Genomic DNA, 20,516 nt, shown 5'->3' with positions numbered 1-20,516 from the left:
TCTGAGCTCTTGCATTTTCAAGACCACAGTTTTGCTCATGGGATGTGGGCATTGCTGATGAGACAAACTTATTGCCTGCTTCTGGGTCTGGAGTCCCATGTAAGCCAACCTTGACATTGGTGAACCAGATGAGTTTTTATGACAGTCGACAGTGTTACGTGTTTACTAATAGATTAGCTTTTTGTTATTCCTAATTCTTTTAAATTGAATTTGAATTTCATTTACTGCAGTAGTATTCTAAACCATTTCCATAGAACAATAAATTGAGGTTTAAGTAACTAATCTTGTGACACGACCGTTACACCACTTGCCTCTCCATGTGATATTGACATTTGTGATAAGGAAGAAGTGCAACAGGCCACTAACGATATGATGCAGCAACAGTTGTTCTTACATTATTTCAAATTGAACCTCGTTCTCAGGAAGTCTCAAGTGTTACAGATTTTTAAATGCAATCTCCATAGCAGAGTTCATAAATTTTCTACTCCTTCATCAGAGAAATTTGTTTCCAAGGCTGCTGTCCTTACAGTACTCTGCTGTTGTCTTGTTATCGGAGCTGTTATTGCATTTTGTCCTTCTGGGGCCTGTTGCTACCATATTGATCTATTTAGTGAGCATTTTCAAATTTTCATTTTGGTAATATAATAAAAATGGGGCATTAATCATCACTTTCAACACAGAATTAATTTTAAAAAAATTGTTATTACTCAAGTAGCAGTTTCATGTGAATGAAAAATTATTGAAGGATGAACATTTCTTAGACCTTTTTTCTTTCATATTGCTTGAGTTGGATATGTTCAGATTTAAAGTTGCCAGTGTATTTTAAATGTTTAGTTAATTTTGTGGTGGATATTAAGGCATAACATGATAGCGCTTGCATTATATAGTGTTATCAAATTTTGCTAACTGAATTAAATCTGTTTGTTTGTATCAATGCACACCATTGACTCCTGTCAAAGTTACGTTATATCATGTGCTGAAAATCTATCTGATCTCTGCCATTCAATTCCTCGTTGTTTTGCAGCTCACTGGCTTTGTGCATTGTTCTTGATTTGCCCTGCATTGGGTTTTGTTTTGTGCAGATGATTGCTTCAGGTGCATTGTTTATCACAAAAACAAGAGTTGATGCTTAAACACTTTATACATGTGCGTTCAAACTTTCAAAAAAAAATTGAACAAATAATACATTTTGGAAAGGTATTTCCATCATGTATAAAATTACAGTCAGCAGTCTGAACAGAAGTTTTTCATCCGAGGTATACTATCACTGGGTCAAACTTTGCAGTGGCATGACATTTAAAAGGAATCTGTTGATAGTTAGGCTTGCAGTTCTTTAGGTTTTTAGTTATTTTTGTGTGTTAATTTGTTGAAAGTGCAAGTTCATAACATCATAGAAGTGGAAATGGAGCATCTGGGATCTGAGTGACGAGGACAAGGAGCACAAAGTATAAATTGGGGGTTGGTGGGCGGGGAGAATTCGGTGTCACATCAGGCACAGGAAGAAAGAATGGCTAGATTGAAAATGTGGAAAAATGCAAAAGGAGAAATAACAGGAGAAACCTTTTTCAATTTTAAATTGAACGTTTTAAAAATCTGAAAAATCAAATAGGAAGGAATAACATGTTTGTAATAGTTTTCAATGCCAGAAATGTCGACAGCCTTGATTTAACAACAACCGTGCAATTAAAATAGGACTGGAACGGACAAGGCAACATTGTTTTGACCAGTTTAGTTTGTATATAACGTTGCAAATTTGGTAATCTTGCACCATTCGGTGCATTTCACTTGGGAGTCAGATGACAAATTCTGCTATTTTAAAGCTAATGATAAAACAGTACAACTTGAGCAGTGAATTTGGATTATTGAGTTTAATTTGCACTTTGTCTGAAATTGCTGAATGTGTAACGCTTAGACAGTAGCAGTCGCCATGATCTTGCCTTTAATTTGAAAGGACATTCCTGTGTCTGTGAATCAGAATACATGCTTTTGAAATTGATTTGAACAGGATTGGAAATCAACAAAAAATGTACCTACTTTTAGGTTACACAGATTGCCACACCGGCTGTTGTCGTCTGCCATGTGGTAAAGAGAACATGTATCTTCAAACCATGAAGATGCTAATAAGTCTATGATGTTGTCAATAACGTTTCATCATTGGATTGATTTATTTCTTCAACTGCTATAATATTGACAAATAAACGCTCGGCTATTAACTTAACATCAATTTTGTAACTGGCAAATTGTATAGTGACTTCCATTTTGACATAGAAATCCACAGAACATTAGATTAGTAGCCTGCAACATTTGAAATGAGACTTTACCGAAAGTTACTAAAGATGAGGTGTGACATGTGGACATGTGTTATTTATTTGGTGGTGCATATGATTTTCAGTTAACTTTAGTTGTTTCTGATTCTCCTATTTTGATTCCTATTCTTCCCTCCAGGAAGAACTGTTTGAGACAACGAGTGAAGAAGGATCAGGAGTGGAAGATGAAACTGAATCAACTTCTGTCCTTGATGTAGAGGATCTGGGCAATCATATGAACAATATGAAAGCAGCAAAGGTATAGGTCCATTTATCATTGTGATAAGTACTGATGCAATTAACCAAGGTTGTCCTCACTCCATCAGAGTTCTGGCACCAAGTTAAACTAAGGTTCAAGAAGACTGGATTTAATTAATTGCTTTCAACAGAAATTGGAGACAGGTCTTTATTTTTACATTATTTTGTCAAGTGGAGAAAAGTGCCGTGGCGTAACTTTTTTCATACCTTTTTGATGTTCAGAGATCTGTGTAATTAGTTAATGGGTGAGTTATGTGACAGAAAGTTGTTGCCTGGAAAAATTATTTTTAAACCAGTTAAGGAAATTTTCAAAGATGAGCTTTGCAATAACTTCATTCTTGTGATTTATAACTCAAAGTTCAAAGAAAACTCTTCTTCTCCATTTCAAATATGCATATGGCTACTCATAAACCTTTCTTGTGACCTTGGTTTTTGACACAGCCACATTAAGAGGATTTTCAGTGTTATTTTGAGATTTTAAGTGTAATACTGAATCTCTTGCAGAGAAAGATGGAGGACGGGAAAAAAACTGTGGCTGTAAGAGCTGCTCCTTTTTTTTTTGAGGTATTTTCAGTGTTGGAGCTGACTACCTCATTCTAGGAGCAGTAATTACTTTTTAAACTGTTGCACAGTTCCAGAAGAAGTGGTGGATGCTGGTGTGATTACAACATTTTAAAGGCATCTGGACGTGTATATGAATAGGAAGGGTTTAGTGGAAAATGGGGCAAATGCTGACAAATGGGACTAGATTTATATAGGATATCTGGGTGGCATAGATGAGTTGGACTGCAGAGTCTGTTTCCATGCTGTACATCTCCTATGACTCTAAATCATGAAAAGCTGCTTGGAGACTGTTGTGTGTTGTTGCAAACTCTGGCTAACAGCTGATATGTCTTGTTTTGATTTTTCTGCTGTAGCAATTACTCGTTATGATTAAAAAGTTTGTGATGTGCCAAAAAGCAAAAACCTATTGAGGTTTAATGTAATTCAACTTTTTATAGTAATTACCAAATAGTTTGTCGTATGCATGGGCACATTACTGAAGAATTACTCCAATCTCAAGATAAAAACGAACATTCTGAACTATGTGGAACTTGGAACTGAACTATGAAGATGATTTGAGATATTAGAGTGTGAACAAAATAGTGTTAAAAGGGTTAAATGTACTACATGTTGCAAATGATAATTGAATGGCACTGTGACACTTTCTATTGTTTTTTTTTGCACTGAAACTTATGATGATGAAACCTGGCTCCTTCTAAAGGGGACTTGGCTTTTATGTTATCAGAGCATATAACTGTATCATGTTAATGAGATTAGAAGTACAAATCCTTACTGAGACATGCAAGGTCTAAACTAATAGCTGCATGTTAGATAGACAAAATATGTCCAGAAACCAAAACAATAGGGAAAAATTTGGATTCAGGGAAAGATAAAATGAACATAAAGAAAAAGTATAAAAACCAAAACGTTGTTGAAGACTCAGAGTTAAAACAGACAACAATACCCTTGCCTTCATTGTTCAGACCATTGAGTGTAGGAGGTGGAACGTTATGTTAAGGTTGTACAGGATGTTGGTGAGGCCTCTTCTGAGGTACTGTGTCCAGTTCTGGTTGCCCTGTTATAGGAAGGATATTATTTAGCTGGAAAGGGTGCAGAAGAGACTTACCAAGATGTTGCTGGGATTGGAGGGTTTGAGTTAAAGAAGAGACTTGATTAGGCTGGGACTTTTCTTTGGTGCATAAGAGGTTGAAGGGTGACCTTTAAAGGTGGTTTATAAAATCATGATGGGTATAGATTAGGCAAATGGCAGGTGTCTTTTCACGAGAGTAGGGTATTTCAAGACTACAGGGCATATTTTTAAGGTGAGAGGACAAAGATTATAAAAAAGACATGGGAGCAGTTTTTTTTCTTAGTGTGTGTGGAATGAACTTCCAGAGGTGGATGCAGGTACAGTTACAACATTTAAAAGACATTTGGATAAGTACATGAATAAGAAATGTTTGGAGGGATATGGGCCAAGCACAGGCAGCTGGGACTAGTTTAGTTTGAGATTATGGCCAGCATGGACTGTTTGGACCAAAGGTTCTGTTTCCATGCTGTATGACTGTATGGTTCTACAGTAATTAAAATCTCAAGGAATGAGCGGTCATCATTATGAAAGTTAAATTTCAATGTCAGTGAAGCTGTTTGCAGAAGTTGAGACTTGTCTTACAATTAACAATTTGCTTACACGAATGGATGAGTCCCAGACCTTTTCAGCATGTTTCATGGTTTTCTTTCATGTAATCACCACAACGATTAGCTGCTCCATCTGTTTGTTGAATTGAGTGAAGGTTCTGAAGAGCGGGGAATTTGGCTGTAATTTTTTTTTTTAGCTCTGCACATTTGCAGTAGTGAGTGTATCCATTTTATCCTTTGTTATTTTGAGCCTGGAAAGCCTTTTTTTTTACACTTAAAAGTCCATGTCATCGTAGTGGTCCCAGAACAGTTTCCAGTAAGGCAGCACTTACATCAAGTCAGGATACTTAGTACTTTATACACTAAATCTGTCAAAACAATTTATCAGTCTATAAATCTTAAATTTTTGACAGCAAATCCAGATAAATTAGATTTGCTATGTCATTCTTGTCCATTTCCCTAGTAATTCTCTCAAGAAATTCTTGTAGATCTGTCACGTGTGATCTAATTGCTCTTGATAGCTGAGCTGTTCAAATATTCACTTATACAGGATTGCAGCAGACAGTCAAGTATTTTTGCTCAGCTTGTTAAATTGACTGACTTGTGATTACTAGGTTCAAATGTAGGCTTAAATGTTGAAACTACATTTGCCACCTTCCAACTGTCAGATACATCTCCAGGATTTGTAGAAATCTGGAGAAAATATTCTTTAATTACCTGAGGATTTCAGAATGTTTGACATCCTCTACAAGTGTGTTGTGAATACTTAATCCTTTCAGGTTTTGTATAGTAATTTTTATCCACTTCCAAACGTTATGGGTCACTTAGCCTTATTTGCCATGTCTAGAATGCGTCCATAGATGTCCTTCGAAAATTGCTGTGAATAATTTATTTGAATACTTAACATTTGCCATTTTGTACAATATTTTAGTCCAACTGGTCTTCTAATGTTTGATTTTTCTCTATTAATATAGTTTGGTGGTTATTTCTTTACATTTTGCTTTGTTTTTAGATATCCTTACTCTATTTTTCTAAGAATCTTACTTTAAAAGGTGCATTAGAAAGAAGTTAAAGTAAAACAGTTGGTGTTGACCTGAAAGATGTTTGTGTTTGATCAGTGCGGTGAAAACTATAGAAATATTTGAGCATTTTAGGCCCGGAGAAAGCTTTGAGGTTTTTGAAGATCTTTATTCACATTACATCCTTCCAGAAACCAAATAAAATGTAAATGTGAAACTCCGTTTTCTATGCAAAAATTCATGTGGTGGAATACTTGCCTGGACATTGTAATGCAGTAGTTACAACACTCAAGCTGTATGCCACCCAGGACAAAGCAGCCCACTTGATTGGCATCATATTCATCATCTTCAATGTTCGTTCCCTCCACCACGTATGTGTAATAGCAGCAATGTGTACCATCTCCAAGATGTACTGCAGCAACCCATGAACACTCTCTTCAACTGCAATCTTCTGACTCCACAACCTCTACTACACTTTGTGAACAAAACATCTGAAAGTTCCCCTAGCTGCACATCCGCCTGACTGGAAACTATATATCGCTGCTCTGAGACTGCTGCTGAGTCAAAATTCTAAACTGCTCTGTAGATAATGTATGCCTCAGTGATTCAAAACAGTGGCTCACCACCACTGCCTTGAGGGCAGTAGGAATGGGCAATAAATGCTGGCCTCGTCAGAGATGGCCACATCCTGTGAACGAATAAAGACTAATGCTATTATTAAAACTAGGAATTTTAAAATTTTATTTTTGGTTTGAGTGAGTAAAACTTTGAGGGTTGTTTAAACAGTTCTGTAAGCATTTTCTGGCAGGCGTGTAAAGCAAAGGAACGGAATTACTTCACAACCAGGAAAAACTCTGCATCAAATTTAATCAGTTAACTGAGTGTTGACAGAAAGATCGTATAGAGCCAAATTGGTGCTACTGAGGTAGAATGTCACATGTTGAATATGAACAGTAGTCAGCTTACTCTGTACTGTCTTTCTTGGAAACTAAACTTGAATTGTTTAGTGGTAAATCTGTGATGACTGAGTTGCTTCCTGATGAACTTAAGTGTGCAGGATAGAAGATACAGATCTAATAATGTTGTTTTCAACAATTTTCAGATTTCTGTTCAATATCAAACTGCATCATGAGCTTGTCTTATCTGGAGAATGCAATTAACATTTTTTTGCTGGTTCTCTCAATGGCCGTATGCTTCTACGGTTATAAATTCCAAGTGTATAAAATGCCAGTGAAGTTTTCCATGCAGTTTTGATTAAAAGGATTACCAATTGGGATTTAGGTAATTTAACATACAGTATGTATTTTAACATACATTAAGGGGTGCTGTAACTCTTAAACTCCTGTGTCCCAGTTCAGTTTCCCTTGACACTAGATGGCACTGCTGCTGCTTTCTCAGACCTGCCTTGGAAGTTTTAACACCAAAATTGAGGAGCAAATAAAAATTTTGCCAACTTTGATTTCTTTCATGCTTATCCCATTCCTGCTCTCACCTCAGCTGCCTTTTTAGGCCATGGACTTTTCTCCTTCTGCTGATAACCATTTCTCCCCATTTCTGTTTCTTGTACCTTGTACCATTGTTTCTTCTGACAGTTGTACTGTAGGCTGTGCATACATCAATCCTTTCTAGTCCCTGCACATACAAGAACATGCAAAAATAATTGAAGTAACTACACACCTTAGCAAATTGAGTATATACTCAATTAGAAAAAAAATCCTTGGGACACTTGCTACATCTTATCTTTTTAGATTTTGGTTTTGTCAGTTTCAACAGGAATTTTTTGCCAGTGGATAAATGGCACTGGGCCAAATGGTCTCCCTCTGCACTATAATAGTTTTGTGATTTTTGTATTTGGATTTCTAGAAGGTATCTTACAAGGTACCACAAGCCTACCTCCTTGACTAAGTTTTTGTCTATGCATGGCACCAAAGTATGTAGGAAAGAATATGAAGATGATGCAAGGAGAATGCTGATGTCTGCAGATAGGTTGAGTAACTGAGCAAAAACCTGGCAGATGGACTTTAATGTGGAGACATGTGAAGTTGTTTACTTTGGCAAGAAGAATGAGAATTTGGAGTGTCATTTACATTGAGAAATGACTGCTGTGTTCTGAGGTGCAGAGAGATCTAGGTATTTTGTTACACTAGTCAGATAATGTTAGTATGCAGGTACAGCAAGTAATTAAAGCTAATGGAATGCTGTTTTATGTCCAGTTCCTCTTTTGGAATAAAAGCTAACCTTTTTTAATTCATTGGTAAGACCACATCTTAAATGCTTTGTATAGCTATAGTCGCCTTATTTAAGGAAAGATGTAAATAAACTGGAGGTAGTTCAGCAGAGTATAACGAGAATGATACTTAGAATGAGTATGTTGCCTTATGAGAAAGGGTTGGACTTAGAATTCATAAAGTGACTTGATTGAAGTATATAAAAGTCTGAATGATATGGATGAGGTGGTGTCTTGCTTCTTCAGTCACATGCTGCTGACTGACTCGCATTCAATATATCAGAATGGAGGTAGAGAAAAAATGTAACAAAAGCAATGTAATTAAACTGAGAAAAATACCTGAGAAATTTTGGAGTTTTCAAAAATGGCATCTGAGCAATCAGTTAAGAGTCAACCAGATCACAGATATGACTTCAGGTGGTATTTGCCTCCATTTTTCCACTAGCACCTGTATTTAGGTGTTTAAAGTTTGTAACATAAATGTATATTTTGCAAAAAAGTTTACTTTTAGACAGCTTTATTGGTGTTTGTGGTATATCAAAAATCTGGACTATGTTTGTTGTGTGAAATTTGATTTTGTTTTCTGAGCACGTGTGGTGTACACAATTTCCTGTGGAAGATGAATAGTGCTTTGTCAGCTCCATGGGAAAAATGTTTGTTTATCTTCAAGCTTTTCTTTACAACTTCCTTAGTAAAAAAATTAAAGGACACATAGATAAAATCTGTGCTGGTATCAGGAGCATCACTTCTAACATGACTGCTTATCAATACTCTGTCAGCTTTATTTAGCTTTGACAGAATAATGTATTGATTTTTTCCCCCCCTCCCCGTGGAATGATTTTCTTTTGCATTTAAGTGTGTCTTTTAAAAATATTTTGGAAACAAACCGGATGATGACTCTGCATTAATTTTCATCTCATTTATAAAACACTTGTTGGCTGAGGAGACAGCAATAGTCTAAAGTCTACAATTTGGAAGAGCAGTATCTTTGGACCACTAGTTATTCGGAATGTATTTTGTCTCTGAACAACTGAATCTTCCTTGATTGACACTGGAACCAGAAAGTCTTTACTTTCACTGACCTTAAGTTTCACTTTTTGTGTGGCAAAATGATGGTGAAAACTAAGATTCAGAATGGTCACCTGACAAGTTGTTGAGCTCTGACATCACTTGCTGTTTAATAGCAGCTGAACTTTGTGGCCATAAGGGGGCATAGTTTCTTTTTAAAACAGCAGGATAGTATCTGCTGTGTTGTAGTTCTGAATAGCAGAGAATGTCAGCCAATTACTGATCAATACCACAGAATACCTACCAGCTTTAGAAAAGGTTACGATAATGTTGCATTTGTATTTGTATATTAGAACCACTGTCATGGGTAGGTCTTTCTGTCAGCTCTACGTGCTACCATGTATGTTAGGTTCTTACTTGGTTCTTTGCTAGCAAAGTTCTGCCTTTTAAAAAGCTTTTTGAATTACTTGTGAGCTTGGGGAACCTATAGTTCATTCTTGCTTTCTCCGTGACAAGGCAACAGCCAATCAATTAACAAGCTTTTCTTCTGTGGTTATGATTTGTTGTCATTCTTTGATGTTCTTGCATTTGTTCTGATGAGTGCAAGACAAAAAAAGACTTTGGTAACATGTCCTTTTTTCACTAATGTTTGTATGCTAGAACCATTGTGCTGTAACAATCCTTACTTACATTTCCTGTGCAATTATAGCATGAGAGGGCAGCAGCCAAAGAAGTAAAACTCAAAACATCAAAGCGCACCATTGGAAAAAATGAAGTAGCAGAACCAAGAGAAATGATTACTCCAGCACTTAAGAATGCACTTACAAAACAAGGTATGTTTATTAAAAAATTACTTCTGCTTGATCAGAAACCCTGTCTGTATGATTTTCCACATTGGAAACGTTTCAGGAACTTCTTTGTTCAAAGCCAAAAAGGAAATACTATTTTATACAAAAAAGTTAATCACCTGCAGGGTTCTTGTGATCAGTCTGTCTGATTCTGTTGCTGTTCCTCTCTCTCTTGTGCTCACAATTGCTCATGCTGTCTCTCACTTTCTCTTTCTTGTTCTTTGTTTTGTGCATTCTCTAGTATGTGTGCTCACTGCTGTGTGCGCTCCCTTGTGCTCACTGCTGTGTGCGCTCTCGCTCTCTCCAGCTAAATTATAGTCACAGGCTAGTCATTGTATATTTTTTAAGTTAGCGTTCCCTCGCGTGGGGGATTGTCAAGAGCTATCTACAATGAAGTATGCAGTGAGAAAAGACTACACAGCACAAAATTAACACACTTAGTCATCACAGTTGTTAGTCTTACTAAGAAAAGATGATTAAATGGTTGATCTTGAGTCTTACAACCCTCATTGGGATCTAGCATCTTAGCTTGCATTAATTTGTACTCTGCTTGTATTTAAGGAAGTGTGTGTACTACCCAATGCTATTTTGTGAGATCAACAGTTATCTTGGCTTATTTATCTCCTTTTTTATCAGCTACGTACTGGCAATGTTTTAGTCTCAGACTTTTTTCCCCCAAAAATGTTTCTAAGATTCTGATTCTTTAGGTAATGCAGGTGATATAGGTCGTAGACGAGCACCGAAGGTAATAGATTAGAAATCCATTGGAAGGGACTTTTGTGGCATACTATTAGTGTCTGTACCTCTGAGCTGGGAGGCTAGATTCAAGTTACACATGCTCAAGTGGTGTATAAAAAGATTTTTGATCTGGTTGACTTAAAAATATTTAGAAATCTATTGAGGTCTCCACAAGGGTTTGAATCCAGCCTATTTTGTGCCTGGTCTTGTGGCGCAGTGGTAGTCTCCCTGTCTCTGAACAAGAAACTCTGGGTTTAAGTCCTGCTGGAGGCATTTCATAATGTGTTGATTGATTTAAAAAATATTTTTTATACAGCACTGATGTTAGTTTGTAGAATCAGGAACTTTAAATTTTTAAGTGAGTAAATCTAAACCTGACTAAAGATTGACTTCAAGTCTCTTCCAGAACTGGCTGCTGGGAGTTTAACTTCTGGAAGCATTCCATCAGGGCACAGTGCTTTTTCCATATTGAATCCCAGTTCTAATTTCTACTTATCCTAGCTTAATTGTTACAGGTCTTTTGTTATCCTTTCATTCCAAGCACCACTATTCTGAAACAAAAGAGGTGAGAGTATGTCTTTAGTATACCTACCATTCTTTTTTCCTCCATGCAAATCTATTTTATATTTATCATTGGCCATGCTTTTTCTTTAACTCTCATGCTTCGTATATGTTGACACTGCCCTTGAATGTTGGCATATGTTATCTAACAGTTTTTATTTTCGTGCACTCTTCACTTTTAAAATTTATCTTCTTTATTTTGCAAACTTTGTTTCATGTTGCTGTATTAACCATAGATTCTATATATGTCTCTTCTTAAATGTCCTTTTAAATTCTCTAGCTATCCAGTAATTTTAGCTTTAGCTCCGCTATTTGTTTTCCTTACATTGAGAACCCGAAGCATCTGGATGAACAATTTTTAATGTTGCTTCTTCGTTGTCCTATCTTTTCAATTTATCGGGACCAATTTCCATTTTATCTAATTGGAAGGTTTTTGCAGTAAAGAACTTTTGTGTATAATTACTTTGCTTTTCAGTTTTGAAATCAAACTTAATTATGTCATGGTCGCTGTTTTCTAGATGTTTACTGTACTTCTAAGCATTACTTAAACAAGACAGTACGTAATGTCAAGTCTAATTTCCTAGAACCAAACTATCTATCTCTTTTAGTATTGGATCGAAATCTTGTTGATTTGGAAGACATGCAGTATACATTCCTCCGCCTTTTTTTTTAGCCTTTCTTACTATATCTGGCTTTGGATAATTAAATGCTTTAATTATTTTATCCTTTCAGTTCCTGAATGTTTCTCTTCGTCCATATATCCCCTGCTGTGCCTCTCTTCCGTTGGTTTCTCATCCCTGTATAATCTTGTATAGTGATGCTACACTCTAATGGCTTTAATGCCCTTCCTATAATAGGGTGCCAAAACTTCTGAAGACTTAGTTGGTTACTTGGTAATAAAGAATTTGAGTATCTACATATATTCATATACATAGAGCTGTCCTGTGAAAACAAAAAATACATGTTCAGGTATAGCATCTCTGTATTAATAAATTTGACAAATGCATGGGAGACAATAGTTCCTGGACACATTTCTTCTTAACAATGTCTTGACATTTAAGTGTCTATTTGCCGACCAGTCATCTCTCTCTTTTCATGGGGTATAAATTGTTGCTCCCTTTAAATTTTACATCCTTGCATCTGCCCTGATGAGTGCAAGTAGGAAAGCTTTCGTGTGTGTGTGTGTGTGTGTGTATTTTAGCATTTCTCCAATGCTCTGTCGGAGGCTTGACGACTTGAACTCGTTTTGATCTCCTTTTGCTTTTGCTTACTAATCTGTCAAGGAATTGTATATTGGCAATCCTGGGTCTCCGTGTTTATCCCATACTTCAGCACCTTCCTTCTTCCTTACTCCCATAATCCTTGTCAGAATTTGATGTCATCAGCATTGCTGTTTCAATTAATAAGTCTAGATCATTTGTATATATACTTTGAATCCACAGAGGAACAAAGAAATAAGAATTGATGATCTGTAAGCATTAATTTTAAACAGATTAAACAAATGCAAGTTACAAATTGCACATTTTTGAAATGTTTTCAGCCAGAAATGTGAGCAGCAAATAAATTACTTCAGAGTAAATGCTGTATGCATAGATGCAAGTTGTATGATCTTCAATGATGAGAAAAATAAGAACAATAAAAGAGTGCAGGGACAAAATGTTAATTCTCATAGCCTGAATTTGATATCTAGTTCACCGCATTGTGATTACCTCATTGTGGGTAGTTATGGTTCTTAGTGGATATGTGTGTTTGAATGAGTGGGTTGAGTTACCTTTGTAGTGTATAGGACTGCATTTGTAAGTTGAAATATTCCTAGGCTGTTCTGTTTGCTGAGCACATCTACCCAATCAGTTACTAAACCGTCATATACTGAAAAATCCTGGGTTTGATTTTTCTCAATAAAGCCGTTCATCCGAAATAGAGTAGTAATGTGGTGTTACAATTCATCTTGTTGCCCTTGATACAAGGTGGGGAAAAAAGTGGCCAGGGTTCTTGCTCCAAATGGCTAGAGCTGATGTTGGATGTTTGCATATCTGGACACCTCTGAGGTGAGGTTTTGGTTTGGCTGAAATGTCTCGTGGTTGAAAATCCTGTAGATAGTTACTGTCCTCTTTTATTGTATACTCTATTGTGTAGTCAGGAGTCACTGGCTGTGGAAGAGGAAGCAGAAAAAATGGACAGAAAATTGGTTTTAAAAATTCCAGTTGCTTAGAGATTGCTAATTAACTGTGTGTCATGTAATCATGGGTTCCGGCATCTCTAGTTGAATGAATGCCCTTGCATTGCACTGAACTGATAATTACAGGTTCCAGCAGCTGATGAGTCTGTCATCCAGAGCATCCGCAGATGAAGTAAGTGAATACTGACTGAATTCTGCTACCAGATTACAGACAAGTTAGATTTTCTGAATGTGCCTGTGTTTTTCTATATTTCTAATTCTCAGAATTCTGTTCTGCTTTGATGGTTTCTGTTGTTCCTTTTGCCAGCAATCGTTGAGCTAAGAAGAGAAAAAAGACTGATCAGGTTTCCTGCTCCAAGGTGCTTTCAAATGACCTCTTTCAAAACAGTCTTGGCAATTGAATACTCTGCCAACATTTTGAGTTCTAGGAAAAATTGTCTGAAGATTGTATCCATAGCATGTTCTCTGGCTTTCGGAAATAAATGACAAGGCAAGATAAAATAAATTGTCCCTCTCTCAAAATGAAAATGGACTTAGAATGTTTAATATATCAGTGCTGACATAAAATATTAGATACGGAATCTTGCCAGATCAACATGCGTTGTCTTCCTAATTGGTATTGAAACTTTTATTTGTTGTGCTCCTTTTCCACTGTCATCTGGGTAGACTGTTTAATGAGACAGTCTCTAGTTTTGTCTCAGAGTTTCAGCAAGTTATCTTACCTTTCAAAGGACAATGCCACTGGGTTAACAAAAAAACAAGTGGTAGCTCAAAAATTAGTACAGCAGCAATGCTCAGAAATTTGAAACAAGATTATTTCAAAATAAACCTTCTTACACACTTGCCAAATTCTTGAGGTAGAATTAACACTGGGTTTGTGTTCTTTTAAGTTGTGCATCTTCTGAATAACTTAAAACAAAATTCCTGAAATCCACCCGAAGTTCTACTGTGGCAACTGCCTCGTGGACTAAGCAGACACAGGATATTTCTGATTTCACCTGCTATTTCTGCTGATCTCAGCTAAAGTTTTGATGGAGATGAAAAGAAAGAAGATTCAAATCTGCATTGTTTAAAGTACTGCAGTTGTTCTGCACCATGTGTTGCTCAGCCGTCAACCTTGTTCTTATTGATGCACATCGTCTTCCCTTCCACTCGTGGTAAACTAAGTCCTGCTTCTTTATATCATTTGCACATCCCATTGCTGCAATTTCCTCCTGCCCTCTAATCCCCTTCTCTCTGTACCACGTTCCCCTGAAGACAGCATTTTCTTTCTTTGCAGTTAGTAACAAACTTTCTGCTGCTTGTGTCTTCCTCTCTGAAGTTCACTCCCTAAACCTTACTATTCCACTTTACTTTTCTTTTTTGAAAGAAAACTTCCTCAGAACTCTTTTTTTTTCAGTTATCTTTCTGTCTACCATTTTAAGCAATTACACGTCTGATATAAATGTAAGTTGTTGTAATGGGCAGGTTTCCCAAACACACAACCCATTCATTATAAATAATAAGACCCATGCATACTTGTGGTATAAGGAAGAGTCTTCTCAACTGATCCATTGATTATAACTCCAGCTGATGTTATTACTGGACAAGTCAGACTGACATCTGGCTTGATAGATCATACTTTTTTATTTTAGCTTAATGTGATGGCCTTTCACTGAAACACAACCATTCATGCTGCAGATTTGGCCAAAGTAAAATGAGCTATTTATATATGACAATTTTGGAAGATTTTAAATAAAAATGCGCTATTCCATCTATCCCAACAGTATTCTTTTGCAGTACTTTTGCAACACCAGGAAGAATTCCCTTTATCACATCTATACATTTAACTTAACTGTTGCTTTCAAGTCCCAGTCTTGAGGGAGTGATAGCCTCTTCCTTGAGTTTAGTCTTTCATGGCTTCAGATCATCCCTGCACAGTTATAACCAAACAATTTTTTGATCTGGAATTGTCAAACTTGCATCCTTAGACTGAAATAATTATTTTATAATTTTCTGAGCTAACACCTTATTCTTGGAGAAACTTTACCACGCATCCAAATTCTTCAGTTAGGACTTGTACAAACTGAAACCAAAAGCTTCCTGAACTGTGCTGGCTTCTCCTAACAAAAACAATAACAATCCTCCGATCTTTCAAACTGAAAACAGGCTAATGCTCTTCAGTGATACTCTTGTGTGCTAGTTGAACTCTTCCAATGCTAACAAAATCCCATTGCTATTCCAGAACTCCCTCTTTCATACTTATTTTTAAAGAAAAGAAAAGCCAGGCTTCAAACATACTGATGAGTTAATCTTTAAACTCCCTTATACAAAGGGACCAAAACCCATATGTCACTAATCAAATTCCAAGCTGTCAACCAAATGATATTAAAATATATATAACTTACACAGCATGTATCACACATTGCATCTGCATTAGTTGCAGTTTATACATATAGGATTGTCTAAGATCTTCTTTTTATATAATCGAAAAGAGGCAATGTTATCAAAGGAGGCATGAGCTATAAGGGCGGTGCGGTGGCTCAGTGGTTAGCACTGCCGTCTCACAGCACCTGGAACCCGGGTTCAATTCCAGCCTCGGGCGACTGTCTGTCTGGAGTTTGCACATTCTCCCCATGTCTGCATGGGTTTCCTCCCGCAGTCCAAAGATGTGCAGGTTAGGTGGATTGGCTGTGCTAAATTGCCCATAGTGTTTAGGGTGGGAAATGCAGGGATAGGGTAGTGGATGAGTCTGGGTGGGATGTTGTTTGGACAGGTGGTGTGGACTCAATGGGCCAAATGGCCTGCTTCTACACTGGTAGGGATTCTATGATGATGAAAAAGTAGAAATTGAACACATTCTATTCTCCTCTTTAGTGTTTCCTCGCTCATTTAATGAACACCGATTGCTTGCAGCTCTTTCTTGCCTTCGTGCTTCCCACAAGGAGCACAGTCTGCGTATTTAATTAAAATGATCTCATCCCTCCTTAAAATGATTATAATCTCACAATGATGCATTGAATCTAAGTAAAATCGTACAGAATGTTTTAGAACTGTTGTGTATCGATCATCATTTGGGAGGCCCTTTCACGGATCCCAAATAGATTGCAAGTTGTGTAAGGGAAGTGCTCCATCTGAGATGTCAGGAAATGTAAATGGATAAACCTTCATGTACTTTATCCCCACCTGATACTATCCCAGGACCTGTTTAAAAGGTCCCTCTGTACTTGCCCAGACATGCTAAGGTCCTGCCTTTGTGTAGAGGGTCCACAGGAAAGGACTGCTGGAGACAGCAATTGCAGGATGAGATGGTAAATTGTGCATGTCTCTCACTGTCACCAAGACAATAATGAAATTTTCACCAGCTATTTGATAAATTGCTCATTTTCACTTCTACCCACATTCTCAATGATTTTAAACTATTTGACAATTCTTAACTGGGAGGTATCAAATTTATATTATTGAGGTTGTGGAATGGTAGGAAAAAACTGTTTTAAAATCTGCACAGGTGCTGTATCTGACAGAATAATGTCTTAAATTTTCTAGTACTGACAACCCTCGTGCTGAGAGCAAAAAAATCATCAAAAGTGTACATTTGTGGTAAAGTTATTTATACTGATCTCTTAGTCTTGTTAATTAAAGAAAAACATCAGCCAGTTGCAAATGTGACAAGCATTGCAGCATTTGTGGATGTTTATCTCCCTGAATATGAATTAGAATAAACTGCGATTGATATGAGAACAAATGATTTTTGATGGTCATTTGCATGATTGAATGCGCACCTGGAAATTGTGATTACAGATGAGAAATTCTTTACCACAAACATCTAACAACTGTTAAGTGTTGTTATCGAATGTGTCCCTTTCAAACCTGACAATCGTGGCTTAAGAAAATAAGACATTTTTATTTTGCATGGCGCAATGATTGATTTGCGTTTATATCTACTATGTTAGGATCACTAGGCTCCCATCTTCTAAAGACTTAAGGTTCAGTATCTCTTAATTTATCCTTCATCCTTCACTAAGTGTTCCTGGTAAATGTGAAGCTGTTACCAACAAAGTTGAACAAATACTGATTGTATTTCAAGGACATGTGACTGTAAGGGACCCTTACCTTTAGAAAATCATTGTTCAGGAGTTTTGGAGAAGGACAGCAATAAAGTGTTGGGTTATGGAACTCCACGGTGTGAGGAGCGATTTGCAGATGTAAGTTTACGGAGATATTTTTGAAAGGTAGAAAACATATGACTGAGCAAGCTGTATGGTGGGCTGTGAACACACAATTTGAGTTCACAGCTTTAATTTCATAAATCATGAGTAAAAGCAATTGGAGATTAGGATCAATCTCTTTCTGAAGTCCTACCATTCAACATATTTAGAAAGCACCTGGCTAAATATTTGGTTAATATCAGTGTGAAATTTGAATAGACCATGATGCAGAAATAATCGAACCAATATATAAATTAAAATTGGGATAATCTTTATTTTCTGTTGTAATTGTCAACAAAGAAGTTCATGGTCCAGTGTAATCTACTTTGAATTAGTATGTAGATGCTGACAATAGCTGTGCATTTAAGCTGAGTAACTGTTACTGCTTGATACAGCAGATAGTGAATCTGCAAAATGGACTACTTGGGAAAGCTACAGAAGTTTCTGCTTCTGCTTTCGTTGTGATGGCACTACAGACTAACAACTGTATACTGCCAATGTTTACATGATTGGCACAGCTGAACCAGACATACCATGTTGACATGGTAGTCTCAATAATTTAATTTAAAAAATGTCGATCTGGAAATGATCCAAAGACGACAGTTGAACATTTCAAGTGATAGGATGGTGAATGTTTCCTATGGCAGTTTCTGTAATTTTGACATTGTTCTGGGAAAGAAAGATCATTGGAAACAAATAGTCACTTTGCAGTTTGTGTGGATGGCTACCTTGTGTGTTTTTCCGTTGCCGTTGTTTCTGTTAATTCTCAACATGCTTTATATAACGTGGTCAGTCAGTCTATTTTTCTTCCTCCTTTGCTTTAGTGATTCCATTCCAGTCCTTTGATCAGGGGTGTGACCCTGGTGTGGTGTGTACTGAATTGTGCAGCTTGATGTTTTTGGATTGTTGCAATCTTATTTATGTCTCACATGCAACTTGCATACTCTAGGAATGGATGAACAAACGTTTGAACTACAAGTCTGATTCTTCTTGTAATATCAATGATGCCACGTCAGAATTTTGGGAATCCTATTTGTTTCAGATGCAATATATGCTGGGAACACGTGAAATCCCCATGAAGAGTATTTTCTTGGCTATGTTTATACGTCTTGGAGCTATCTATTGGGTGAATCCTAATTAGTGATGGACGTCACAGAGCAATTTTTAGAGTTGATTGCCATCTCCCGTGAGCTGAAGCTTCTCATGTGGAAACATTTAAAGAAAAAATAGATAGATATTTAATGTAGTGGGTAGGAGAGAGGCATTTTGGAACTGGCCAAACAGAATCTTTGTTGCAGCTGTGCTTTCCAGCGTTACTACAACTTCTTAAAAACTCGTGTCTGTTTGACCTGAGTACTCATTTTCCTTTCCTTCATTGCCTCTTCACCCTCTACCTCCTCATTGTTACTGAAACTACCTTCTAGAGTCTGCCAAATTTTGGCAATGTGTGTCATGACTTTATCGACACTAACCTTTATCGCTGCTTGCTCCTTATTTCCTTCCGTTTATAAAATAACTTCACTCATTTATCCATGTAATTAAAAGTTTTACATCTGCCAAATAGCCATAGGATATGGGAAATGTCTGTGGTGTGCAAAGCATGCCAATTAACTCAGTTGTCATGTTGACTAAAAATCCGCCAGTCGAAAGCCGCTCTCTATCAAGTGAGCCATTGTAATTGATCTAAAACTCCTAATCAGAAATCACTAGCTATAAAGAGAAAATGATTACCAAATCTGATAGAAAATAATTCTGAAAAGTTACAACCCAAATGCTAACCTTCAGTCATCACAGAAGTGTCTAGGTAAACAACTAAAATATTATGTTCTCTTGACTGGCCATATTGTTTCCTTTCAAAACTTCTTTGTGCTACTGAAGTCTAAAATAAGACAGACACAATAAGCATAGTGGAAATGGTGATCAAATTTCGTACTGCAGGTTTCCCTTTAATTTGGGTAAGTTTACATAGCAATTCTGTGAAGAGAAGCAAATGATAATGATTTCAGTCTTGTTCCTTTCATCGAATAAACTTTTGTTTCAAACATTGCAAAATAGAACAATCTTTGTCTGTACAGTCTTCCTCTTACAGACAGGTTTGCCTTCTAGATATAATACATTTCTTGCTCTTCATCTTCCTTCTCCATCATCAAGCTCACGTGCCCATTTTCTCCATCCGTGTAGCAAACTATAGGTAATGCATTACCATCACCTACCTTTGCTGCTATAATGAAGTAGAAATAACACATGCTGTTTATGTATGGTTATGGACTTAATAATGAAAAATGTATTAATTCAGAGCACTCAGTAATATGATTCGTGTGAATTTGATTTTGATGGCACATTTCAAATTGGATCTATTTTTTTTAAAAAAGCACCGATGCAAACCCTAAAGCGTAAATATGCGTGCTCTGAGCCACGTTGTCATCAGTGTTCAAAGGTTGCCATGGCAATGCATTTTTCTAACATGGATTTTATTTAAAACAATGTGCTAATTACAAAAAGTAGTGAACCTCTCTTTTTAAAACTGACTTTAGAATGCCTATGTGCTCGCAAAGATGTCGACTGTCAGTAGACTCATAGAAACTGGCAGCAGGAACTGGCCATTCAGCCTTTTGAGCCTAATCCACCATTCAATATGATCATGGTTGATCATCCAACACAGTACTTTGGAGTTCAGTGCAACCTGGAAGAATAACACCTCTTTCTCTCCCTGGGGAATCCTGCAGCCTCCTGGACTCAATATCGAGTTCAAATTTAGGGCTGTCCCATGTCCATCACATAGTCTACCATTACACAATACCTATTGTTATTTACTAACAGGCCTCATTAACAGCTATTCACCCTGCTAGCCAGATGGTTGCCCACTCCTTTGTCTAACTGCTCTTCTCTCTTTTTGAACTCCTGAACTCCTTGTGCACCCCCTCCCTGCACCGCCGTCAGCCCCCCCCCGCTCCGCACCCAACCCTCACCACCCCCCCTCGGTCACCCATCGCCCTCCACACCA

The 20,516-nt window shown here is 37.0% G+C and overlaps 1 protein-coding gene across 1 annotated transcript in view; it reads left to right on the top strand.

The window, feature by feature from the left end:
- tyw1 (tRNA-yW synthesizing protein 1 homolog (S. cerevisiae)) overlaps window positions 1-20,516 on the top strand; it is a 106,897-nt gene that overhangs the window by 10,365 nt on the left and 76,016 nt on the right. The window contains 2 exon segments of the mRNA XM_020513258.2: window positions 2,446-2,565; window positions 9,709-9,832. Of these exon segments, the coding sequence (XP_020368847.2) occupies window positions 2,446-2,565; window positions 9,709-9,832 (244 nt within the window).

Source organism: Rhincodon typus, chromosome 26, assembly GCF_021869965.1.
Source record: "Rhincodon typus isolate 14 chromosome 26, sRhiTyp1.1, whole genome shotgun sequence".
NCBI lineage: Eukaryota > Metazoa > Chordata > Chondrichthyes > Orectolobiformes > Rhincodontidae > Rhincodon > Rhincodon typus.
The sequence above is the reverse complement of the archived record's forward strand: the minus strand, read 5'-3'. Positions and strand labels throughout refer to the sequence as shown.